Here is a 27,718-nt window from a genome sequence, read left to right as displayed (position 1 = left end):
TACGGTTACCGCTAATAGGTATATTCTTATCCAAATATGTAATTGAAAATACGGTAACGGTATTTTCTTAATATGTATTCTATAAATAATTCTAAATTATGAAAATACCAATTTCGGTTTCCTAAAATTGAGTTTCTTGAAATTTACAGAACTTAATACCTTATTTTATTAATTTCAATGAACTAATTCATCTTAAAAACAAACATCTAATTGTTTGTATATTTGTTGGTCTTTTAAACAACAAGGCAAATTGAATTATTTAATCGACCCTATTTAATTATAAATTTGGGTTATCAATTTGTAAAAAAAAATATTGGAAAGACCCATACGTTTCATTTGCCGGATTGTATCTGTTTATGTTTCACAACCACAACATTCCCTCTTTCGCAACCGCATACAACAATGAACGCACAGTTCAGTTCAGTTTTGACACTCTCACCAAAGTATCTTGTATCCCACAGATACCCGTGTCGTATACAAGTGCGCTTTTTTGTACAGCGGGTAGTTTTCGTTCGTTATTTGCTCAAAAAATAAAACAAAATTTATACAAATAAAAAATTTGATAGTAGATTGAATGAATGTTTTCGACTGGTTTCGTTTCGTTGTATTTTTTATTGTTGTGTTCACGCAAAGAGAATCCAAAAAACCTTTAAAGAAAATTAAAAAAGAAATCTAAAATAAACGAGCGTGCGTTAGCAGGTAGGTTTTCGTTAAAAAATAAACACACACAAATCTAAATAAAAGAAAATTTAATTAAAAATTGGAAAGCAATTACATATCCACCAGTATAAAAACGAGAATAGTGACTTTGTTTTAGTAAGAAGAAACAAATAAATTGAATAATTGTTGAATGGGGAAGAATTATAAAAAAGTGAAAAAACCCCGATTGCGAAATCTTTTCTAAAATACAAGAAGAAGAATTGAAATATAAAAAAAATACAAAAAAAAAAGTGTGAAAAATATGACGCATTTGCTCTAAAAAGAAATTGAAACAAAAAAGTGTTAAACATGATTGGAAATCACATGTAATTTATCAGAAATAATTGAAATAAAAACAACAACTGTTTTCATAAAAAAAGCATAAAAACCAAATCCAAATACAAAAAACACAACATTTTTATCGAATTGCATCATGATTTGGTGTGTTTGTTTGTTTTTAAACTTTATTTTTTTTGTTTTTTTTTCTTGTTCTCCTCCTCTGCTTTTTAAAATGGGATGATGCGAGAGTACAGACCCCAATTTTAATTTTATGTCTATATAGCAGGGATGAAAATGTCGATAGAAATTGTACTTTTTTGGTACAATCGGAAACAGTAAAGTACAATAGTACGTTTATACTAATTAAATTAAGATTATAGACAAATTACAAATCATAACTTAAATCATAAAATTAATTCTTGTATAATATTTTGTCAAATGAAGAATCTATTTTTCATTTCTAGCTCCAAAGTAAGGATTTAGATTAGAGTTTCCTAAAAACCGTAAAAATTAAAAACCGAGATTCCGGCCAAAGTTTTGGGCTTTTAAAAAAGTTTAACACAATTTTAGATAGTTTTTTTCTAGTTTTGGGAATATAAATTTGACAAATTATTTCGATAACCAATAATGTCTGTTTATATTTTAACTAGAGTGTCCAAAAAACCGGAAAATTTAAGAAACCGGTTTCCGGTTTAACCGAAAAAGTGTATTTTTGAAAAAACCGGTAACCGGTTTAAAATAATTTTTATTTTATATGAAAAAGGTATATTTAAATTTATTTTTATTTTTGGACGCTAATAGGAAATGTGTTAAGAATTGTGTACTAAATATTCTAAAATTTGGCATTTTTTAATTCTTAAATTTTTTATATTTTTTACTAAATATTGTCAAATGCTATATTTTTCTATAAAATAAATCAATATTTTTAAAAATGGTATCAAAGTTTTTCATAAATATGTTTGAATGAGCTTTAGAAAATATATTAAAAAAAACGAAAGCTTAAAAAGAACCGAAACCGGTTGACCGGTTGGTTTTTGGTTTGGAAATTTGCACGTCATGAACTGCAACACAAGTAATGGAGTTTATAAAATATTCCCTGTATAATCATACTGGTACAATAAAGTTGAAAATGGTACCATTTTTATTATCTTATTAGTACTAATGATAATTTCTATTATGCATCTCTGGTAAACATGTACAACTACAATAACAACAACCACGACAATAAGACAACTCACGGCAGCAACGACAACAACAACAACAAAATGTCTCTAAGTTTCATTTGACGGTCAATTGAACGACTGAAAAACACACAATATTGAATGAAAATTCATAGAAAATTAAAAAAAAAACTTACAGCAAAAAGAAAAAACACCATAAAATAAGAGAATATCGAATACATTTTTTTAAAAAATCTTCCATTTGTATGACAAGTATTTGATTTTTTTTGGTTCATCTTTTATCTAAATGCATTTGTTATTAATTAATACAGGCAGTAGTAGGAACAAAACTACAGTGGTAAAATTGATTGGATTTATTGGACAAAAGCTTATAGAAAATTCAAATTGAAATAAACAAATGAGTGATACTAAATGAATGTTGTATAATGACTTTCAAGTTGGAAAATTTGTACAAATAGATTAGAATTGCTAATGGTGCATAAAATTAAGTATGTGCTTAAAATATACATGTTAATAGTGCTAAGTTTGCACCATACATCCTGTCTAGTACTTACAGTAATGGCCTTATAATTAGAAATGATGATTTCCCAAGTAGCTAGTTGGTTTAGGCCGGCCACGTAATTAGAAACGTGTAGTTTTTGCTTTAATTTTTGAACTTATCTTATTATTAGTGATCAAGTGAGTGTAATTTGAAAAGCTATAGATGAACTTGTAATAATTTTGATACGTTTTAGTTTCTAAAAACAAGTCATGTACTCCTAAACTGAAAGAGTTCATTAGGCAGTGTTATCAGAATCAAAAATTTACTTGCTCCAAAATAATGGTATTTGGTGTTTAAAACCCCTGTCAGGAAGCCTAGGACATGAAAGAACACTCCAGCACAAGATACTATTATTTATAGGGCCAGTATGCCCCAGGGTGCCCCGATAGACTACACGATAGTGTGTTGGACTATCAATTCAAGGGTTGCGGGTTCGATTCCTGCCAGATACTCTGGGTGTTTATGCAGGCAAGCAAAACGCTTCTCAGTTTGTGTTTGTTTAAAAAAAAAAAGAAAAAGTAAGAGATTTTTTTGTAATTTTCGTCATCACGCGAAATTTTTTATTATTATGCTGTCCTAAATGGTAGGCCTTACAATAAGTAATTAAATCTTATAACTAAACAATTATTGTTCTCTTAGTGGAGAATAATATTTGGCAAATTAGTCTTAAATTAGATGAGTGGTAAATCAGCTCTTGCGAGAGGGTTCGGGTGATGATGTAATTTTGACAAATAAGCTTCACGAGTTTTTCTAAATTCGTCCTTGACCAAAGGCACATCTAAGTCTATGTGGATATTCTCATTTATTATGTACCATGGAGCTCCCGTCATGATTCTATGAATTTTGGATTGCGCTCTCTGTATTAGATCTATACTGGTATTGTTTGCTGTTCTCCAAAATTGGATTCCGTATGTCCAAATTGGTTTTAATACTGTTTTATACAGGATGACTTTAGGCTTAATTTCGATTGATAGTGGATTAGCCAGTGTAAGTTTCATATGGAGCCGCTTCTATGTGCCGACGCCAAGAAAGGCGCCTGGGATGTTCATTATGTTTATTGTCACTGGTGGACAACTTCCTCTACTAAAGCTGGGTTTCCACATACACCGTAATCGGCGCCGATAACGAAAACTGAAAACGTTGGTGTTCGTCACCGTCTCGTTTCTGAATTGTTTTCGTTTCAGTTGCGGCATAAAACAGAAACGAAATAATTTTTTTAATTTTGGGTGTCGCACATTAAAAAGAATTTCATTATTTTTGACAAAATCTATTATTTTTTCCTCTTCCAATAAAGAAAATTAATCTTTTTATTCATTTTGATTTTCTTTAAATTTGAAATAAAAAAATAATTAAAATAATTTCGTTACTACAGCCATAGAGAATAGACATAGAGCGGAAACTCTCCTGTCAAAGACCTAACTCAGTTGTCAGAAACCTAAGTGGTGAGAATGTATTAGTAGAAAAAACTATGTGAAAACAAAAACAACACTCGTATGTGTGATAATTTTGAGCAAATCAGAGGTGTATAAATAAGGTACAGGGTTGGTCCTAGAACACTTCTCTGAGATGACAAGCGACTATGCATTCAATGCAGGGATCGCATAGTCGCTTGTCACATAATCGCGCAATTTATCCCAAACAAGCTATCCGATAGGTATTACTCTAGTATTTTATGTGTACTAGAAGGCATTTAGACTTGTGTATTAGACCTTGTCAAAAGCTTGAGCAACATCTATAAATATTGCCGTATCTCTCCAGTTAGGCGGTTAACCTGTTCAATTATTCCGTGATGTTCACGGAATCCGAATTGGAGATCTGGGATAATGTTTTACGTATTTAAGAATGTTAAAATTTTCCCTTGGATTATTTTATCAAGACAATAAGCTAGTCGGTCTGTAGGATGACACCAATGTCAAATCCTTTCCTGACTTGGTTATCACGATAATTTGGGAGATTTTCCAATTGTTCCAAATGTCTAGACTCTAAAGACAAGATCGCATTGAATAACACTGTGAGCTCAATAAATGCCTTAAAACAAAATTTATTTTTTGGGAAAAAAATTTTTCGAATTGTTTTTTTTATTTTTTTTTAAATTTAAAAAAAAATTTAAATTTAAAAATTTTTTTTTTTTGTTTTTTCAATTTTTTTTAATATTTAGCGAAAAAAAGTTTTGGTGAAAAAAAAATCGGGTTAAAAAATTTGTTTCCGATTTTGACTCATTGTAGGTCCAACTTACTATGGTTTTATATATTTTATTGCAAAGGTCTTTGAAATATCTATCATTAGATATCCATATTGTCTATATTAATGACTTAGTAATCCTGGTTTTTCCTGGTTTTTTCCTCATATCTCAGCCATTTGTGGACCGATTTTGCTGATTTTTAAAACTTCTCGAAAGCATGTCTGATAGAATTTTTAAAGATTTTGATCCCGAAGATATCTGGGGTCTTCAGAAAATTGATTTCAACAGACAGACGTTTTTTAGGGATAACTGTGAGCTTTTACCACTATATGGATCTTTAGTACACCAATCGAGACAGAAAGTGATTTCAAAACGATATTCGTCAGTCTGTCAATTTGCTGATTATGATCGTTTCATTATTTCATCTAGCTACTATACAATTATGAACTACCATCCAATCGTACTATGAAATGCTATGAGTATCACGTGGATTTCTCGAATTTGAATCAAAAGAACATGTAGCAAGAGTGGTATCTGAGCTCGTGTAGATATAACTTTAAGAATGAGATGAATTTTGTTTATATTGATCATATCTCAAAACATAAGCCTTGTATCCAAAAGTGAACAAAATTGGTTTTAGTACCAAATTATTACGTATTTTTTGGACTAAAAAATTTAAATATTCCAATCATTACAATATGTATTTCCAAAGAACTCAATCGTCTACAATAAACAATGAATTTCTAAAAAACACACAAACGCTTTTAACATGTTCACAAAATAACATATGAAATGTTGAGTTATAAATAATGATGTACTAATTCATTTAAAAATACTACCTCAGCATACGAGTTTGTGTATTTCCTAATTAAAAGTTTCTTTCCTTTTTTTAAAAAAAAAAGATAAATTGCCGCATACTTATTATTACTTTTAAACATTTGCAGAAGAGGGGTATTGCAAAAGCAAAATTTAAGAAATATTTAAAGATATCCCCCTAATCAGCTACAATCAATTTGAATTTAACGTAAAATATTATTTGAATTTTGTACGATTAAAGAATTTTAAAGTTTTTTGTTCTGCTTCGATTTCAATTTCAAAGCATAAAAAACACGTCTCTCATCAGTTTTGTTTTGCTGAATTTATTGTAGGTTTTTTTCTTTTAATTATAATATTTCAGCTAAACAATAGTATAAACAAAAGAAATAAACTTAAAATTAAAATTCTTAGTACGAGTAAAAACAAACAATAGACTGAGTGAGTGGGTGACCTTCTCTAACGCCGCCGCTCTCCCATTTTCAAATAAATATTATAAATTTAACGATAATAACGATTTTATAAACAAATAATTAAAAGTAATACATACATTCATACTTATTTCTAAATAATAAAAGCCTATAAAAATATTTCATTTGAAATCCCAAACTCTTAAATAAATAGTAAGTAGCACTAAATAATTTCAAAATCATTTGAAATTACAAGGAAATATTAAAACAATCTACCAAAGCTAAAAATAATTTGAGAGAAATTTAAACAATGTTTACAGAGCAAATTAAAAAAAAAGCCGGTTTAAATTATAATTTTTATGCGCACGCTATTATTCAATCAATAAATTAACAGATGAATTTTTTAAAACATAGAGAAACTAAAAATTTCCCTTTTTAGCTTTAATTAAGCCCCGTATCAAGTGTTTTTCAACGTATCAAATTTTATCAATTCGATTTGACGCTAAAAAAAATTGCATTGGTTCCATGTTGCTAAAAGATAACAAGTACTTGTACAAAAACGAAAAAAAAAATAAATAAATGAAATAAAAAAATTGCTATGGCTCATAAATTATATTTATTATGAGACGTTTATTTAGCAGATTGCGTCATAATTAGTAAAAGAAAACAGAAGGGTTAATAATTCCCGTTTGAAATTGTTTGTGAATGACGATTAGAATGACGATTGGGAACAGATTTTTCAACATTTTTATTTTTTTTAAGTATTCTGAGTCAAGAGAACTGCTCATCTCTTCAAGACATTATCGGCTACTGTGTTCCAAAGTGAACGGTATCCTTTGCTATAAACCTTCCACTATATATGTATTTGCTAAAAAGTGTTTGTTCCAGAACATAGATCCAGATGTTCTGGAAATTTTAACGGGTTACTTTCTTTAAGCAAGTCATTTTAAAGTTTGTATATGGGCAATTCCACGAGAATGACTACCACGACTGAAAACCCAAAAACCCTTGAACATTTTTTTCAAGATGATTTGAATAAGAGAAAACACTAAAATATTACTATGTGTAAGTATTTAGAGCTTATTGCAATATTTTATTGGCAAAAATAATAGTTTAAACTGACTATATTTAATTTTATAAGTTAATTGGCATATTTTAGTCTAAAATTGCGGTTATGTATGTTATGGAATAGTATGAAATGGATTTGACTCTGATTGATTATTTGCTATTATAAAATTCTTTATTGAAACCGAATGTATATTTTCTATTACTGCCTGTTTCTCTAATGCGAAAGATCATTTTCATTCGTATTTTATATTGAAAACAACAAAAACAAATTAAAATTTATTTGTTGTTTTCAATTTAAAATACGAAAGAAAACGTTCGTTCGCATTTAGAGAAACAGACAGTTAATTTTTTTAGTTTTTGTATACATATATTTACAGAAAATATATTTGGGGGATTCAAACGGTCTCCTATTAGGTCGTATTGTCATAATGTCATAAAATATATTTTTAGTTTAAACAAATTTTTGTTGGGTTTCAAACAAAAAAGTTGTGAACTAATAAGACTTTTGGAACTATGTTTATTAGTTTGTCATATAATAACACTTTTTTTGTTTGAACTAAAAAAATACTTTACGACATTATGACAATATGACATAATAGCAGACCGTTTGAATCCCTCAATTGTTTTATTATAAGAGAAAAGTCTGTCATGTACGGTATGTCACGTACGATATTAAATTTTCTTTATTATAAAATCATCCGAAGATTGCTTTTATTTTAAATATGACGGATTGTAAAGGAAAAATATTTCGTTTAGTGTAAGAAATTAAAAGAAAACATAACGCCTCTCACGATTTGAAAATTTTCGCATATTTCTACATGTACCTCAAAATGACTTCCGTTTTATGCCACGTACGATATAGCCTTATTTCGCTCGATATTTTGGACAACAATGTTGCGAAAGAACTTTTTATTATTTTAAAATATAGTACCCTCTGAATGGAACATAAAGACCAAATTATTTTTCAGATACTCTTATTTTTGCAAAATCTATTCCACGTACGATGATATGGAATTATTATTATTATTACGGTTTTACGGAGAACATTTTGATATAAAAGAACATTTCATATTTTTTAATGAATCGCCCATATGACCTTTGGAATTTGATCTATTTTTTATCAAAATTTCAACTTTGGGCCACATATTCTAAAATCCCAAAGCTGGGATCAGAAAACGGAAAGTAGTTTTGGATACCTTCCCTATTTATCCGAAAAGTATTCTCCCAGCCCCGAAGGAAATGTGGAACCTATGGGCAAAATTGTAAAAAATTGTCTACGCCCATGCCAAATTTTATCCCGATCGGATCAGACGTTTAGAAATGCCAGATTTATTTCCAAAAAATTTCGATTCTGCCCCACTGTGGAAGGGTGTGTAAAAATTGGAACTCCGCGTTACGCCATGTACTAGCTAGCCTCCCGAAATCATATTTAAACATTAATGCTATACAATTATCTGTTTAATTTCAATTAAAATTTCTCCGCCTATCTAAAAATTTTAACTACGAAATTGGACTCATCATTTAGTCTCAAATCAGTTTACGTTGGTATAAATGATTAGCTACGACTTTTAATATTAGTTGTTTAACGAGGGACATGTAATTATTTTTTAATAAACCAAACATTAAATGGATATGTACTCTATGATATCAGAGATAACAAAGATTAATTGGGGAGGATCATTACTTTTTTTCATTCTGAAGATTGTCTTGACTTCAAGCAGTCACGATTTGTTTTGAACATTTTTGTTATAGAAATTATCAATTATAGAAATTCAATAATAAATACTATCTTTTATAAATCACAATGCAAAGCACATAGTCTTGGGGTATCGACAGATTAATATAAACGTAATCACAACAAGTTGAACTGACGATTACAAACCAAGCATATACTAGATTGATTATTACATTGATCTTTGAAACTATTTTGCACTACCTTTCGAACAACCATTGGAAAAGTAGAATAAAGGTGGCCCAAAATTCCACTTTATAACCAAATGTAGAAATCATAGAGTTTTTAATTTTGAATACGATCGTCTCATATATCCGCCTGACCTATCATTTGATAGGCAATACGCCAGCCTTGACTGTAGCAACTGGTAGCGTTGCGATATTTTCTGTTGCCGTCACGTTCTTATTCTTTTTAATTTTGAAAATACAGTTCCCGAGATGCCAGCCTTGACAGCAGTGTAGCCATATGTGGAGATTTTATGAATAATTTGGATTATTTCGGAAACGGTTTGACACTGTTACTTGTTATTGTTGATAATAATATTTTTTAAATCATTTACGATAAAATTTACTATGTTAGAAACAAAATTTAACTACACTTCCAATAATAGCCATCTGTTTTGGAAAACAAGAGGCCCGTCAGTTTAAATGACCGCCCTTATGTGGTACTAAATATTTGTATAACAAAGTGTGTTATTTACCTTCATTGTGTGCTGCAATCAAAACAGTCCCCATGGGATCATTCCCCCATTAAAATTTGATTACAGTTCTTTCTTTGCTTTATTTTCAACAATTTTAACTAACATTTATACATACAACAAAAAATACAATTTATCTTGCAGTGAACCTTATCAGAGTAACGATTATTTTAAAGCTACGTCTTTTTATGAGTTCTACAAACAAAATTTTTGAAAGAAAAAACCTCAAAATGTATTAACGATTAAATGCTATTTGAAAATACTAAAGAGCAATAAAAAGTAGTCAAATTGTTTAAACAAATACGTGTATTATATAAATAAACATATTAATAACGAGTTATTATTAAAAAAAAAATACATACATATTGCTAAATATAATTAATTGAAAATAAGTTCGTATTAAAATTGTGGAAAATTTGAAATCTAAAATAATAGCTGATGAATCTTTCTAAAGGAATGGTTTTATTTATTATTATATATTGCGGTTAGTTAAACCAAGTTCTTTTTTGAGATATTGAAAAATCCTTAACTTGATATTAAAATAAACTTGCAATTTAATTGGTCCACAGATATGGGGTCAAAACTTTTTACAAAAAATACTTAAAATGAAATGAATTAATGGGAAATCGTTGACACTTCTCTTAGAATTAAATAAAAATTATAAATTTTAAACAAATTTATATGAAAAATAGTTTTATTTTAAACTGAGCATGGATCTCCCTTTCAACACAAATGTGTTCAAAGGAAAAAAATTGTAATCATGCCTTTTGATTCGTCTAATACCATTTTTAACTGTAATTTTTCAACACAAATAATTTCAAAGAAAAAGAATAGTACACATAGAGAACCTTTTATTGGTTTAATTTTAGTTTAAAGCTCTGAGTTATTTTTAAATCCAATCTATTTTAAATTACTTTGTAAATTCATTGCAAAAACCTCCAAAATTCAGAACAATGTTTTAAAAACGTGTTTTGAAAACTAAATTGAAATTGAATTAACTTTAAGTACCCATAAATACTTTAAGCTGACTACTGCATAGTATGAAAATCTATAAAACATTTTTACAAGTACAGTCCAAAGTTTTATTTTAATTAAGCAGTTTTGTGATTTTTAATTTTTGTTAAAAAAAACATTCCACCTAAAAGCTTAAACAGAAACTAGTTTTCCCTTAAAACAAAATTAAAATTGTAATGAACAATATACAACTGCATTTCAATGTGTCGTGAGTTTCATCGAAAACATCATTAATTTACAGAACTATAAATACCCAGCAGTTCTGCATTGAATACTAAAGAATGTATCTCTTTCATACAGTAATTTTTTGGGGCATTTGTGTACTTTGTAGTGCAGAGAGAAGTTAATTGGTTACTTTATACATCACAAGTAATCTAGCGTGAAGTCAATCATCACTTTAGTTTAATTAATAATCGAGGGTAGTCCCTTTTTAACTCTTTTTGGGGTACAAAAAATAGTCTATTGGGGAGTCAATAGTCACTAAGTGTTTCTTTGTAGGACGTAATAAACTATTTGTAATTTATGTAGGGTCAATTGACTTCCGACTAGGACACCCACATGTAAAATCTTTACATACATAAATGTTCATAAAAAAGAATCCGAATAGGTAGTCGATCTCCGTTTAAAATCTACCACTCTTTTGACCACCTTTTTGTGCTCTTCAATTCTCTTTTAACAAGAGCCGAATATCTCTCCACGGACCTTGGAGGATTAGCAAACAGGTAGTCGATCTCCGTTTAAAATCTACCACACTTTTGACCACCTTTTTTGTGCACTTCAATTCTCTTTTAACAAGAGACTAATATCTCTTCACTGGCTTTAGCTCCAGGCAGTTGGAGGATTTGCCTTTCATACTACGAATACCACATTATTGTTCTTGTACCACTCAAGACCTTGCTTACCACAGTAACATGATCAAGTCAAAAATAAGTGGACACATTAAGAAGTCTTATGAATGGAAGCATCCTCTTTTGTATGAACTTGATGAATATATCGGTATTTAGAGAGCCCTTAGTAACAAATGTTGGCTTCTTTTTGAAAAATTTCTGCTTTTGGGTCCTAAACATTTCTACAACATTCCCTTGAGCATCAGCAACATAAAAATATTGACCCGGAAGCTGCGAAAAATTTTCGTCATGCATTATGCAGCTGATATATTTTTTGTATAAAATTTGACTTCAATTTCCGTGCTCTGTTTTTGGTCTCTAAATTTTTAGCAGAGTTCATATTAGGAACTTTTTGAACCTTGCATGTTTTTAAACCTGCATTTGCTTTAACTTTTCATACCAAACAGTCCGAGTACTGAGCTAACCGGACTGCTTTCCTATCACATGTGATTTTGAAAAAGCCATTTTGAAAACGCTTTCTAATTATTGGCTTTAGAAAAATAGTGTGGACCATTCCTTCTACCTGTACCAGGTTTTCTATCAACGGACAAGTTCTCCCGATACTGTTTAATAACATTGGAACCAGTTTGACGGCAGGCCTTTGATTGTTTGGCCAACTTTTTGTAGGACCAAGTTGGGTTTTGTTGAAAATATTTCATAATTTTAGTACGCACTTTTTTCACGTCACTCATTTTAATCAGATTAACAACAAATGAACATAATTGACACAATAACTAACATACTTTTCAAAGCTAACTTGATCAAAAATAAAAATCAAATAATACATGGCTTAAAGTTTTAAAGAAAAACGTGTGTTAAGATTTTTTCGATCTCACTCCTTAGTCATACAGCTAATTAAGTAACCAGTGATCACCCCAATAATAGACAAATTCACTAGTTTGGGACACTTAGTCAGAATTGCTGGGCATAAAGATAAATTGTCGAATGGAGGGACAGACTTATAGCTCTGGCACCACCAACAAGCACTTGATTTAGTATAGTTGTTTTTGTTTAATCTCGATAAAAATTCAAACAAAAAAAGTTTTCACTTTCTAAGTCACAGTTCACATGTTATTTTTTGTGTGTATTTTTACATTATGATCGCGCTGAGTCATTCTCATCAGCAGTAACAATATGAGCGTCATTATGGTCTGACTCCTCTATGGAATATTTAAGTTGTTTGTTTTTGTTTTTAGCGGCATCATTTTTGTTTTTATTTGATATAATTTATTTATTTAAATGCATTTAAAATGAAAACAAAACAAAAATTAAAAACAAAGTTATTAGGAAAGTTAATTTAAACTAAAGTATAACGATTTTTTTATGTGTATTTTTGAATGACCTTTGCTAAAAGCAAAACCACAGCGCACTTTTAATGTATTTTTTAAATACTTATGAATTCCAAAGAATTCCAAATTTAACTTGTAGATGTCGGTGGTTGTCGTACAAAGACTGACGTCATAATTCCGTTTACTGTAACTTCAGATATTTAAAGCGCATTAAGGCGGTTGATAAGTTTTGATAAAAAAAAATAAAATATAATTGTAAGTAGAGACGTGTGGGGTTGGTAAAAACCCAATTGAGCAATACCTTACAATAGGTGAGTGAGGTGCTGCATCATCATGGTTAGTTAAAGGTTTTATGCAGTGCATTCTGATCTAGTTATTTTTAAATGGGATTTGTCATATTGATATTTCTCACATTACATTGAGATCGTCATCCAATTGTAAAATACCTTAGGTATAATTGCTGTGGTGCATCATCGTTTAAGGTTTTGTGCAATGAATTGAAATCTACATATTTAATTTAAATAAGCTTTGTCACATTGTATTTTTTATAATATAAAAAAAATCATGATTTGTCGCTAACTACAGCGCACAGTGTTTTAGAAACCTTTTATTTTGGTAAATAATTCGCTGGCTCGAAAACGATCAGAGATATTTTAATGAAATTTTACACAGTCACAGTGGAATGGGGACTAGAGCAATTAAAAAAGGTAACCAATAATTTGTTGGCACAAGCTTTCTGGTTCTTTATTATTAGATGTTGGATTTATTACATTTATTATTGGAAAATATGCGACTAAAATATATTACAATAAAATAATCGTTCAAAACCCAAAAATTACACAACACAGTTCCCAGCAGATACACAGAGAAAACAGATCCGTAATAGCAACCGAATTTGTAACCAATCGAATGACTCTGCCTTGGTGACCGAATTTTGCTTCAACCGTTTGGTTGCTTCAACCCAATTTTTGTCCGTAATAACTGATTTTCTGTTGCTAGAACCGAAAAATGCTATGTGAGCAATCGAATCATTCGATTAGCAACAAATTCGGTTGCCACTACGAATCTGTTTTCTCTGTGTAGGACTCTTTAAATTATACTAACAATTAAATAGTTAAAGTTTTAAAATTATAATTATTCTTCTAAGAAAACGATGGATAATAATCACCCCTATCGGCAATAACAAGTGAAATTTTGTTCCCATGAAATATTCATTTCTCTCGAAGGGAAAATTGCTATCGTGAAATTCCCCATGAACTTTTCATTCACAATAGTTGATTTTGTTCGTAACAGCTGTTTATTGTTTACAAAATTCCATCTAAAAATTCCACAGCATGCGGAATTTTTTCACGTGAACAAAGTTGATGAACGAAAAAAGGAAAAGGGAAAATATTTCATGTGAAATATTGATTCGCGATAGGGGTGAATATCTTGGGATTAATACTTCTTTAACGCCATAATCTTTAGAGCCTCCATAATTTTCAATTGCTGATAGAGAATTGAAGAAGGGTTACTGCCAGTCTTTCGATGTCGAAAGAAGTCAGTCCACAACACTTGATGCTATTTCTATAACTGATTCGACAAATACTTTTGGGTAAATAATAAATATATGTATATGCATTATCAATAAAACAAATCGATGCGATGGAACTTTACAGCAAAATTTGTGATTCTACTTGACTTGACATTGGTTTCAAGAAATTAATATTGTAACAGCATGATTGTATTATGCTGGTTTCATGAGTCAATTTTGATTGAAGTATCGCTTGATTGCGCTTGCAAGCTGGTGTCATGTATTTGGCCTATAATTCTCTAATATTAAAGAACAATGAACTAAATTTATTCAAAAACATTTTAATCTACAAACTCCATTAAAATTCCATGTAATCCTAATTTAATTAGGAAACTATTTCAACATAATACACAGAATTATAATTATTTTACATTAAATAAGTGTGTATAGGTATGTACCTATAAACATCCATAATCCCTTTCCATTTAAATTCCTTCTAACTTCATGATTAATTTGTTCAACATTTTCCTTTCAATTTTAATTAATGTCTTTCTTAACTGTTTGCTTTAGTACATAGGAAAAGCATTTAATCACATTAATTATTCTGGGAATATTAAACACATAACAACCTATCTATCTATGTAAGTATGTATAAAAATACAATTTTGTATCTATAATCATATTCTTGGAACATGTATTCTGCATTATTAAAATGTAATCTTGTAATAACAAACAAATATTGGTTGTCAATAAGGTTAAAGGAAAATTTAAATAATTTTCGATTTAAGTATTAAATCCATAAAAAGGAATTTATTGACCTTCTGTGCTCTGTTTTTTATTATTTTTTTGTGTAACAAAGAAAAGGACATTCATTCAATTTCAAGTGAAATATTGAACATAAAGAAAAAAATATGTATATTGAGATAACATATGTGTTTTTTGATGTAACAATTCTATACTTTGTAAAGAATTTGTGTTAAGACAGAGTCGACTACCGAAAACGTCACAGTATAAATTTAAAATAGAATGATTTTGCTTGAATTTTTAATAATGAAGAAGAAAAAAAAGGTTATCTAATAAAATTCAAAGAACTTTAATATCATTTAAAAGCTTTTTTCAAAAGACAAGTTTCCAACATCTACAGTAATGAAAAATTAATAAAAAAAAAACAAGAATTGAACAAATATACTCTTCATTTGACTGCATTGTTCAAATAATTGAACTTGTTCGTTCATGAACACCAAACTCTAGAATTCATTCCACAATTTAAGAACGATATTTTTTCTATTTAGTGTTATTTACGTAAAAATTAGCGGGTATAGGTAATTACATCAAAACTCATTCCATTGTAGTATCTTTGGAACAGTGAAATACAATCCTCAATGTGACGATGAATTAGTAGAGTTGGTTAGTGTATTGTCACCTTCGCCATCTCTTGTGCATGGCTTAGAGCTAGTTTCTTACTTGTCAGTTAAACTCAGCTTAACACGCTGTTATATTAATCCTGAAATATATTTTGCCGGAATTTAACCAATGATTGTGTTTCTCACTAGTGGATTAATTTTGTTAGCATTGCCATACTTTTCAGTCAAATCACATGTTTATTCTTCAAATTTTTTCATATAAATATGGCAATACTATACATTTTATAAGAAAAAGCAACCGCGTTACATAACTTTTTTTTGTAAATTTTAACTTTCTAAAAGAAAAAGCGACATAACAGTATATAAAATGTATATTAAAAATTATATTGATGTTAATAAAGCAAATAAAAACAAAGAGCTGCTGTGCTGAATTCTTTATTTTATATTCCATCTGTTTGTGCTTTGGCATTTTATACTTAGGTTTAACTCACCAATGATGCTCAGTTAAACCTAGATTATATAGCATATAAACAATAAGTGAGAAACACAATTTTTAGTTTAATTTAGGTTTAAGCGAAGAATGTAGATTATCTCTATCCCAGAAACTAGCTCTTAGTCGTTCCAAAATAGGCTTTGAAGCTTGGTCCCATATCAAAGAGCTGTATTTCATTTTCGATCAGATGAAATAGTGAGAAGATCAGATGGAGCGAAGTTGATTAGATTAAATAGGTGCTAAGCACTGTGATCCCATTGATATTTTTGCAGCCCTTTAGTTGACCATACAAATTTGAGTTCACGAATTAAATTCTGAGTTCTGAATGTTGTAAAATTAAAGACACCTTTTAGAATCACTGTGGCTTCACCAAGAAACCTCACTCTATATGAATCTCACAACTCTTAAATAAGAGACAATCACAAAGAACACGATCCAAGGTTTCGTCCTGTAACCTAGAAAATATACTCAGTACCGTCGAAGCATTAACCAGACCGTGTTGGTGGTATCTAATGTGTCGATTATGGATGGCAACCGAACTTCAGTTGCGTTGCCAGAGGGCAACCACAAATTTCTGGTTGCCATTTGTCAACAGAAAATGATGCTGCCAGTTGCCATCTGTAATACCATTTAGGCAACCGAAGTTCGGTTGCCATCCACAATCGACCCATAAGACATCAGTGTCCAGAATATCCCGTAAGAATCCTAATGTCGTCCTTATCGAGCGATAACTTCTGAGATTTCCTCCTTGACAGAGCAACAAATATCACGTCTGTCTGAACTACTATATGACTTCCAAATGACGAACAAACTTGCTCTCCAGAAAATCAGAAAATCTATGAACAGTATTATCTCTCTAGCGTACCCAAACAATGAAGGGCTCTGGTCGCAAAATTCTCTTGTTGGCTTAGTCCGTTCGTTCCCATAGAGGCCCGCATGGTCAGGAATTCAGCACAATGTTAAATTATTGTACATTCCTAGTACCAGAGATATATCATAACTCTTGACTTTATCTCATACGACGATAAGACCCAGAGCGAAGCTTGAATGTCTGGTGGCTAATTCTAGCATTCGTAATCAAAATAAATTTAGAATGCCTTTTAGCTTTCGAGTAAAAACTCACTCGTTATCGAATGTAATCGATATATATGTATTTCTATACATTTTATTCTTGCATGTTCGATAAGTATTCGCTCGTATGCGAATACGAGAATTGTTCTCCTGACATAACAAGAATACTTGTATCCCTTAACTCTATCCTCAAACATTATCTTACGCAAAAAATGGCATAAATTTCCACCTGGACAATTATTTGGTATTTTTCAATGGCCCAATGGCAAATGCTCGCTCCGTTCGTTAACCCTACTTGATCCAGAACCTCATGCTTACTTGTTATAATACCATCAACGGTCCTATATAATACCAAAACCGCCAGCCTTCAGGGTCCCTGATATAAATCAATCTCAAAATGTATGAGAAAACGCATGAGCCGTACCAAGTTGTCTGGCTTTATGTCGAATATCTAACATCACAAGAATTCTTGTACAACTTAAACCTTGCCTCAAACATTTTCTAGCACAAAAGGAGACGACGTAAATTTCCATTTTCAATACATTGGAATGGCCCATTGAAAATTCGATCCCCAAATGGCCTCTCCAGTTTCAATAATTTACCTTGTTTGGATCTGTCCGTGAACCCTACATCAAAGGTCCTGATATAAGGGTCATTATCAAACAGTTTGAGAATATGCATAAGTCCTACGAATGTTTTATTCGACACTTCAAACATGTGTTTATTTCCAGTTTCTTATTCCTCAATCGAATGGAATTTTGAAGTTTTTTAGAAAAGTGTGAAATAGATTAGAACGGAGCCTTACGATTCCATCTACAATCTATATTTAAGCTGTGCGTCGGTATTGAAATCTCATTCCCCGAACATCTAGAGTTTATAATTCCTTAATCAATTTGTGCTATAATGTATTATAAGTTGAAAGAGAGTAGTAAGAGAAAAATAGTATACAATATGACATGATAGAAGACCTTGTGAACTGACCAATTATATATTAAAAACTTCACCAGAGATTATTTGTTTTCTTAAATTTATATTGTCAATGCTACGATTTCTTCTGATTTACTTTTAATATTGAATCTTTAGGCTTTTTGTACCATGTTAAGTATCACCAACTGTAGGGTATCACAAAAAATCCTTAAGACCTTTTTTTTTTTTTCTTTTTTTGCACAACAAAGCAATTAGGACATGAACAGCACACACTGACGCTATGTTAACATGACATGGTAAATCCTTGATATAGCACACAAGGATGAAAAGACATATAAATAAAAGAACACATATAAATGTTTGTATGCAATGCGAAAAAAGGGTCAAACATAAAACATGTCATTGGTAAAATATATTTTGCAAACAAATTAAAAGGAAAATAATTAAAATATGGAATGTCGAAAAATATACCATTAAATTTGTATGTTATTGGCAACTTCCTGGGACACATATAAATTGTATAAATAACAAGTAAGAGTGTTATAGTCGGCTGTGTCGAATCTTTTATACCCACCACCAATATAATACTGACACCGATTTTTGTACATTTTGTTTAAAACCATTAATTTTTAATAGATTTACCAAATTTTGTATGGATACCACTATTTCATAGACATTTATGAATCATAGAGCCATATTCCGGGAAGATATTTGGATGGGTGCAAACACAAATTGTTATTTTATAACAGAAATAACGTGTGCAGAATTTCAATGTACAATCTGCAATATAGTTAAAGGAAATTGGAAAAAAAATGTTTGAAAAATACTCTGGTTCTACCTGACCTATTTTTCCCATTTTCAATACCAAATAGGCACTATTGTGCCTTCAACAGACGTACGGAAATAGCTAGAACGCCTTAGAATTTTATAAGGAAACAGAATATATATACTTTTGTGGGTCTCCGATGATGTGTTACAAACGGAATTACAAAATCATTATACTCCCATCTTTTTGGTGGTGGGAAATTGTCATGCAGTCTGATCTAACATGGGGTGGTATTATATTATAATAGGGCAACCAAGGGAAATTTTGTTATAAGTTATTTGTGCAAAAGGAAGTGATTAAAGCAATTATATTCAGTTATTTATTATTTTTTTCTGGAATAAATGAAGTTTAACAAAGTAAAAGGAGAAGGACAATTATATATTAATAATAATAATAAATATCCTTAATTTAATATTACCTAAATTAAAACTTTAAATAGAGAAACTAAAAACAAATTCAATGAAACATTATTAAAAATATGACGTAAATTATTTTTAGTTTACTTTGCAATATTCAAATCATTCGATTTAAAAAAAAACAAGTAAGAGAGCTATATTCGGCTATGCCGAATCTTATATACCCTTCACCAAATTATACTTCAAAATAAAAAATTTAAATATTTTTAGGTAAACAAAATTTTTTTTCCAGTTTTTTTTAATTTTTTGGAAAAAATTTTTTTTCGATTGTTATTTTAATTTTTTTTTTAAATTTTAAAATTTTTTTTGTTTGTTTTTTGAATTTTTTTTTGTGAAAAAAAATTCGGGTTAAAATTTTTTTTCCGATTTTGACCCATTGTAGGTCATCTTACTATGGTCTTATATACGCCGTTGCAAATGTCTTTGAAATATCTATCATTAGATATCCATATTGTCTATATTAATGTCTTAGTAATTCAGATATAGGTCAAAAATCGAGGTTGTCTTGGTTTTTTCCTCATATCTCAACCATTTGTGGACCGATTTTGCTGATTTTAAATAGCAAAATTCTCGAAAGCATGTCTGACAGAATTATTGAAGATTTGGATCCCGAAGATATCTGGGGTCTTCAGAAAATTGATTTCAACAGACAGACAGATAGACGGACAGAAAGACAGACAGAGAGACAGACGGACATGGCTTAATCGACTCCGCTATATATAAGGATCCAGAATATATATACTTTATAGGGTCGGAAATGAAAAATGTAGAAATTACAAACGGAATGACAAACTTATATATACCCTTCTCAAGAAGGTGAAGGGTATAAAAAACGCTTTCTATATACAAATTATATAAACTTTTAAATTTCATAAAAGTAATTTCCAATGAATCTCTAATAAAAATACAGTTTCAATTCTTTTTTTTACAGTTTGCAAAAACACAAGAGTTATTGAGGAGTAAGAAAGAAGAGTAAAATGTTTAAAATAGCCAAACCACCAATGAGTCAAAGTGCTGGACATCAGCAGCAGCAGCAGCTACAGCAACGAACACCTAAAACCACGCCTCTAGTCGATGACTATGAAATTTCTAACACCGTGTTGGGTCTGGGTATAAATGGAAAAGTTGTTGAATGTACAAATCGTAAAACAAATCAAAAATATGCATTAAAGGTATTTATTTATATATACAATTCTCGTATGAGCTAAGTCAATCACATGCATTCTGAAAAATTATTTATTTATACAATAGTTACACCATTTCCAAATGATATTGAAATGCGGTTCATAACAATATTCTTCAAAGAGAGGTGATTTTTGTTTGATGTGGCAGAAATGTAATAGAGTGTGGAAGTAATTAGTTTCCTGATTACTTCTAAACTACTTGAAAATCGGAGAAGTTTCTTCAATTCCAATGCTGATGTTTAGTTTCAGCATATTTTTAAAATATTTGAAATTATGATTTTTTTCGGAAAAATGTCCTACGTAAAGGCGTGATGTCACATCCAGTATCACAACCTGAGTTACCTGTAGAGAAACTTATCTAAAGCACTTCAGTTATATCAATTTTCACTGGAAAAGGAAACAGGTTCAGTACTGTAATCACGGGTTTTCCAGTACTTACACCAAACATAATAATTTCAGAAGGTCATCGCGTTTCCATTTTGCAAAATTTCAATTAATATCAAATTGTCCTGTGGTCTTTCAAAGTATTGTACGGTATTTTGGAGATACAATTTATTTGAACAATTCTAATTATAAATAGATCTAATCTAACTGATCTTCCGTTTAAAAATGTCACCTTTGAAGATGTCCCAGTCCGTCGCACATTCTTTTAGGTTTGTGAGATCTCATCTTAAATGACTCAGAGATTAAGGTTCCCAACTCCTTGATGTTATGGACATCAATTGTTCCAAAATAACTTATTTATCAAGTTACATTATTTTCGGCTCGATCCGTAGTTTATGAGAAGCCTGAAGTATCCTTTCGACATACGAAGATCTCATCTGAAATGTCTCCGAAGTTAAGTCCCAACTCCTATTTGAAAGAAATTTATTGCCTGCATTTTGATCTTTAAGTCTGCATTTTGACAGCATTTTTTTGAATAGTTCACCAATGTTTCTAATCCATCGATCCTGAATTCATTGAAAGTTTCTCCTTTAAACCATGAAATCATATATTTGTTTCAAGGCCTAGTTCTATTTAGATTTTGAAAAATAATTTTTGACAAAGAGGTCTGAAGGGGTCCCAACGCCTTGATATCGTGGCTTTATGTCCCCTCTGTTGACATTCCTAGTTTTTAGTCGAAGGTAATTTGCTGCCTGCCTTTTGACAGCTTTGAATATTTATCCAAAGTTTTCTATCCTTAGTTTATTGAAAGCATTCCGTTTTATCCTTTAAACCATCTGTAATCATCTAATTTCTTAGATTTTACGTCTGAGAAGGTTTTCTGAAAAAGCAGATACTTCCTCAGCGCAACTCAGATGGTGTAAATAACATTGAGATTTAAAAGTGAGAAAGGATACACAAATATTTGGAATCTCTTGGAGGTCAATAAATGTTGCTGTTCGTGCCACATCTTGACACGATTAATTCTGTTTTTGTTATTTCTTACCCATTTGGAAATGGTGTATCTTAATGTATGTAATAAAACCGTTTGCAAATTGAACTTAATTTATTATTTCAAACCTTCTTTTGTTTAATTTATTATGTATGCTTTTATTTGTGTTCTATTCCATTAAAAGGTTTTATTGGACAGTCCTAAAGCGAGACGTGAAGTTGACCTACATTGGCGTGTCAGTGGCTGCCGTCATATTGTCAATATTGCCGATGTCTATGAGAATACATATGCTGGTAATAAATGTCTCTTAGTCGTTATGGAATGGTGGGTAGAGAACATTATCTCATTCATATAATCATTAGACATAGATAGATTGTTGCACAATTATAATAATACTATTATGATGTTTTAATTAAATGATGATAACGTATAGTAGTTGTTTTTATATGAAATTATTAGATTATACTTTATCTAATAACTATATGTGTTTGTAATTATCTATAATTTAGCATGGAGGGTGGCGAACTATTTCAACGTATACAAGATAATGCTGATGGTGCATTTACCGAAAGAGGTTTGTAAATATTTATCTTTCGATTAAACACATTGTATTTTAACCTAATGTATTGTGTTTTTTTTGTTTTCTATAGAGGCTGCTCAAATAATGCATGAAATCTGTGTGGCCGTACATTTTCTGCATAGTCGTGATATTGCTCATCGGGATTTGAAACCTGAGAATTTATTATACACATCGCCACATCCGAATGCTATTTTGAAATTAACAGATTTCGGTTTCGCCAAAGAAACCCTTATCAAGGATACACTACAGACACCATGCTATACACCATATTATGTTGGTAAGTTTGTAACATAAGAGAAATACCCGTGTCATCTTCATTATTCATTTGCGACCTTATAAACCACATAAGTTATTTAAAAAAACAACTCATTTATTATGCATGATCTTTTTATTAATTATAAAAAAGCTTGATCAATTCTTTTCTGACTTTTGTGCTTTATTTTCTGCATAGGATTTTGTCATGGGTGATAACTCAACTCAATGGCTTTCGATAGGGCGTCACTGAGAGACATGGTCTTATCTAACGTATTTAATATTATGACCATGTAGTAGTTTCAAAGTGCTGGATCTAAATACGGTTTCAGTATTTTCTTTAAACATTCTTTCCGGTATTCATATATATCCTTATTTACTGTGCCGGCAGTAATGAAAGAACTTTTTTCCGCTCTAACAAATTTCCTTGAAAACAAGGTATTTGCTATCAAAATTTTCTACGCAAATATATATTTGGAAAGTTGTTCTTCCTTAAATCCGGTATAGAATTAATTACCTGAGAGTTAGGCCGACTCACAGGAAAAAACAATTTTGTTACTCCCTCAAAATAAGCGTTGGTTTGTTTCATATAAACTTCTGGTTCATGTTTGCTGCCTTACGTTTCGTTCTTTTCCAAAATTTAACATCATGGACCGGTTTTAATTCTTAAATATTTCTTTTCGATTCTTCGGAAGCCAACATCTCTAGAAACTCACACTAACTTGATAAGCTGTGGTCCAAGCATGAAAATCAGTGCATGTATCGGGCAATCTAGGAGAAACCATGAAAATTCCCGACTCACTGCCCGTTTACATTCTGATTCAACGTTCGGAGTAGGTTCTATATAATTCACTTATCATTGGAAGAAGATTTAATTTAATACGAAGCACAACGTCATCAGCATATGCGACTATCTTGGTACTCTCCTACTGAACCTGAAAACAATTTATTCATGCCAAGAATAGATATATAACTGGCTCTTGCGATATGCCTCAACTTTCCCTATTCTACTCAAACTACTCTTCAGCATATTCCACGTTCTGTTCGATATTCTTAGATTGAATCCTATGTCACTTAGGGTCTGGACTTTTGAGTACATAATCATACTGTTAAAAGCACTCTATCAGGTATGTGATGAAAATAGATCGATTTTCTGTCGATTTCAAAAATAATTTGTTAACCAATTTACAAAACGAAAATAATCAATACATCATATCTTCATTCTCTCGGAATGTACCCTTATTTCAGACTAAACCTTAATATTCTAATGGTATGATGACTGATATTGATCGTCCACTCGGATCGAAATTACCGTTCGGTTTCATTTGGAATCCTGCCGTAACTTGCATAAACGTGTTGTGTCTTGAGTTACAAAACATTTATTGTGATAGATACCCCTCTCGCATACCACTAAACTTTCTTTTGAGAAAAAATAAAATAAAATAAAAAATTGTCCATTTTGAAAAAAAGGTCGACAACATTTTTAATTTTGCAAAAAAAAAGTCAAAAATTTTATGTCTTGAGTTCCAAAACATTTATTTTGATAGATAAATGAACAATCATCGACAAAAAAGTTCATAAAGAAAAAAAATTTAAAAAATGTGTCCATTTTGAAAAAAAAAAGTTTTTGATTTCCAAAAAAATCTAAAATAGTATGTATTGAGTTACACAACATTTATTTTGAGAGATATCCAACTCGAATCCTATTAAGCGATCAAAAAGCTCTTCAAGGAAAAGACCTAAGCTTTGAAATAAAAATGTTTGATTTTGCAAAAAAAAAAAAACGTCAAACTTTTTTTTATATTCTTTTAAATTATTTTTTCGAATTTGGGACAAATTCTGGGGCCGAATTACCGCATTCGATATCGAGTAAAATCGATCGTAATTTTCTTATTTGAGCATGATATCGAGCATGAAATTTAGTACATTTTGTTATAATTACGATATCGAAATTATTTTTCGATACGATAGTTCATTCACTCACGAGTGCGGTAATTCGGCCCCTGATAAGTACAATAGGTAATAAGTTACATGGATGAGAAAAAAACACTCAGACAGTTCTTGAACGATGTCTAAATTACTATCCAATAGGACTATATGAGTGGTTAGCATTTATAACCACCAGAGTCGAAACGTGATCGACTTTAGGTTCTGTGTAGAGTTTTGTAGGTTATATTATTTATTTATTTCATTTATTTAGAATCAAGCCCTTAGGGCCAAATATGATTCATATTCCACTCAGAAAAAATTAATTACATAAAATTAAAAAAATTTATACATATTTTTAAAAAGGGAACAGTTTTTTTATCGCGGGCCTAGTCAGCTAGTAGATAATAAATATAGAAAATTTCAATAAGTATTAAACATTTCAACATTTTCCTTCCTTTACAGCTCCCGAAGTTTTGGGTCCCGAGAAATACGACAAAAGCTGTGACATTTGGTCTTTAGGCGTTATTATGTACATTTTACTGTGTGGCTTTCCGCCGTTCTACAGTAACAATGGCATGGCCATATCGCCCGGCATGAAGAAACGCATTCGTACCGGCCAATATGATTTTCCCAATCCAGAGTGGAAAAATGTCAGCCAATCGGCCAAGGACTTAATTAAGGGAATGTTGAATGTAGATCCCAGCAAACGTTTGACCATCGAAGAAGTAATGCGTAATAAATGGATTGCCCAGTATACCGAAGTGCCCATGACTCCTCTATGTACAGGACGTATGCTCAAAGAGGGAGAGGAAACGTGGCCTGAGGTGCAAGAGGAAATGACCAGATCTTTGGCCACAATGAGAGTAGATTATGATCAGGTGAGTGAGGTGAGATGGTAATTAAGAGTTAAGGCTTAAAAAGAATTAAACTGTATGTGTTTTGGTTAAATTGCAGATGCACATCAAGGCCTTGGACAAATCGAACAATGCTTTATTAAGTAAAAGGCGAAAAAAGATTGAGGAACTTGCAGCTGCTCAAAAAAAGTAAAAAGATGCAAATCAAGAAGAATAAGGAGAAAACCTCAATTAAAATTAAAAATTTAACACTTTAACATTGATTTGACTTTAAAGAAATTTCAGCTTAAAGACAATTTTTAAAGAAATGAAGATAACAACAGATGGAAGCTAAAGAATGTTTGTTTCAAAAAGAAACAATTAATTTAAAACTTGTTAATTTGTACCCTTAACTATAAAGGGTTTTACAAATACACAATTTTTCTTATTTTTAGATTGAGGAAATGTTTTTTTTTTTAATTTTTATGCAAAGTATTTGCTAATATTTTATGTTTAATTTTGATGTCATGTTGTTTTTTGTTTAAATAAACTTATTCTTTACTATGTAAAAGCTTAAAAAACAAAAAACTCAAGAGAAAAAACAAAGAGACAAAAAACGAAATACTTAAACAAAGATTATTAAAAAAAATACATATAAATACAATATATTATTAACAATGCGAGTACATATATACAAAACATACTAACAATATGTTAAAACTTAAAGTCAATAAATAATTTAAAAACAAGCATAAATATAAAAATAAATAAAAAGTTAACATTGCTCTATACTATAACTACATAAATATAAATGTAAACATTATATACAACAACAAAATGTAATTGTTAATAATATTAATAACTTTAAAAAACACGGAACGAAAAAAAACTGTTGTTAAAAGGTGTATTATTCAAATTATTTTAAAACAAAAACATAAAAATAAACCATGTATGCTCTAGGTATTCATTTTACTAATAAATTCTTTTTAGTTTATAGAGGTTTATAAAAACGCATTCAAAATTATTATTTAAAATGTTAATTTTTCAATTATTTTTTTTGTGAAAAACTTTAAAATAAAACAAGTATTTTTATAGCTCTTTTGTAGCATGTAAAAGAATGATAAAAATAATAAATATAAAGAATATTAAACAAAAAACAAATAGTTATTATTACAAAACAAACAAAAAATACAATAATTATGGTGTATTATTATTAAACAATTAAAAACGTCTGTATTAGTATTCAGTGTATTATGTTTGAGTCGAAATTTGTTGATAAAAAAAAAATCCAAATTGATTTACTAAATGTTTATATGTAAATTAAAATTTATTACTGTTAAATTGAATTGTTGTACATAAATATTGGAACCCTACAAACAAACACAATCACACATGTATACAATGAATAAACAAATTTTTAACTGAAAAAATTGGTAAATAAATTTGAAAAATTTATGAAAATTATTATTGTATTGATTGATATTACACTGGGACAGAATCAAAATATTTTCGAAATAAATCTGCCATTTCTAACTGGCAGATCCGTTTAGCATGAAATTTCACATAGGCGTAGCAGAGAAGTATAAATATTAGAATAAAAATAAATCAGAAAATCGAATGAAAAAATTTTCAAAACTATATCTGTTACGAGCCCAAAAATAATCGATTTTGAAATTGAAAATATATAAACGATTATGGTTGTTGAATATAAATAAAATTTTAGACAAACCACAAAAAAAATCGCCCTACAGAGACGCTCTTGAGGTGTCTTTGGGATCCGTCGACAAAAATAAAACTGGAATACTCCTCTGCTGGTCAAACTTAAGTCCTTAAGTCGTGTTGAGCGAACAAAAATATCGAAATAAACGAAAAAAAAAACAAGAAAGAGAGCTAATTCGGCTGTGCCGAATCTTATATACCCTTCATCAAATTATACTTTATTTTATTTTTTTTTTTTAAATATTTTTAGCTAAACAAAATTCAAAATTTTTTTGTTTCAAAATTGTATTTAAATTTTTTTTTTTTTGAATACATAGTTTTTTAAAATTTTTTTTTTGGAAAATGAATTTTTAACAAAAAAATATTTTTATGAAAAAAAAAATAGGGTTAAAAAATATTTTTCCCGATTTTGACCCATTGTAGGTCCAAGTTACTATACCCTTG

At 30.1% G+C, this 27,718-nt stretch overlaps 1 protein-coding gene across 3 annotated transcripts; it reads left to right on the top strand.

The window, feature by feature from the left end:
• Positions 1–418: 418 nt before the first annotated feature.
• On the top strand, positions 419–26,716 carry MAPk-Ak2 (MAP kinase-activated protein kinase 2). 3 transcript variants are annotated; one of them, XM_065508095.1, is made up of 7 exons: positions 419–699; positions 20,334–20,574; positions 22,146–22,285; positions 22,471–22,535; positions 22,612–22,818; positions 25,185–25,609; positions 25,677–26,716. In XM_065508095.1, exons 2-7 carry the CDS (start codon positions 20,380–20,382, stop codon positions 25,767–25,769), a joined length of 1,125 nt encoding a protein of 374 aa, XP_065364167.1. In that variant the 5' UTR covers positions 419–699; positions 20,334–20,379; the 3' UTR covers positions 25,770–26,716. The 3 variants fall into 3 exon arrangements, with proteins under 3 accessions (XP_065364167.1, XP_065364168.1, XP_065364169.1); XM_065508096.1 differs by having other exon boundaries at positions 20,313–20,574; XM_065508097.1 differs by having other exon boundaries at positions 421–699; positions 25,185–25,600.
• Positions 26,717–27,718: the final 1,002 nt, after the last annotated feature.

This window comes from Calliphora vicina, chromosome 4, assembly GCF_958450345.1.
Source record: "Calliphora vicina chromosome 4, idCalVici1.1, whole genome shotgun sequence".
Classification (NCBI taxonomy): Eukaryota; Metazoa; Arthropoda; class Insecta; order Diptera; family Calliphoridae; genus Calliphora; species Calliphora vicina.
This window is presented reverse-complemented; position numbering and strand designations above follow the sequence as displayed.

Bases quoted from the DNA above. Each gene is read 5' to 3' on its own strand.
- MAPk-Ak2 (XM_065508095.1), top strand. From the start codon at position 20,380: ATGTTTAAAATAGCCAAACCACCAATGAGTCAAAGTGCTGGACATCAG. The intron at 22,536-22,611 runs GTTTGTAAATAT...TGTTTTCTATAG, and splicing joins TGGTGCATTTACCGAAAGAG to AGGCTGCTCAAATAATGCAT. The intron at 25,610-25,676 runs GTGAGATGGTAA...GTTAAATTGCAG, and splicing joins ATTATGATCAGGTGAGTGAG to ATGCACATCAAGGCCTTGGA.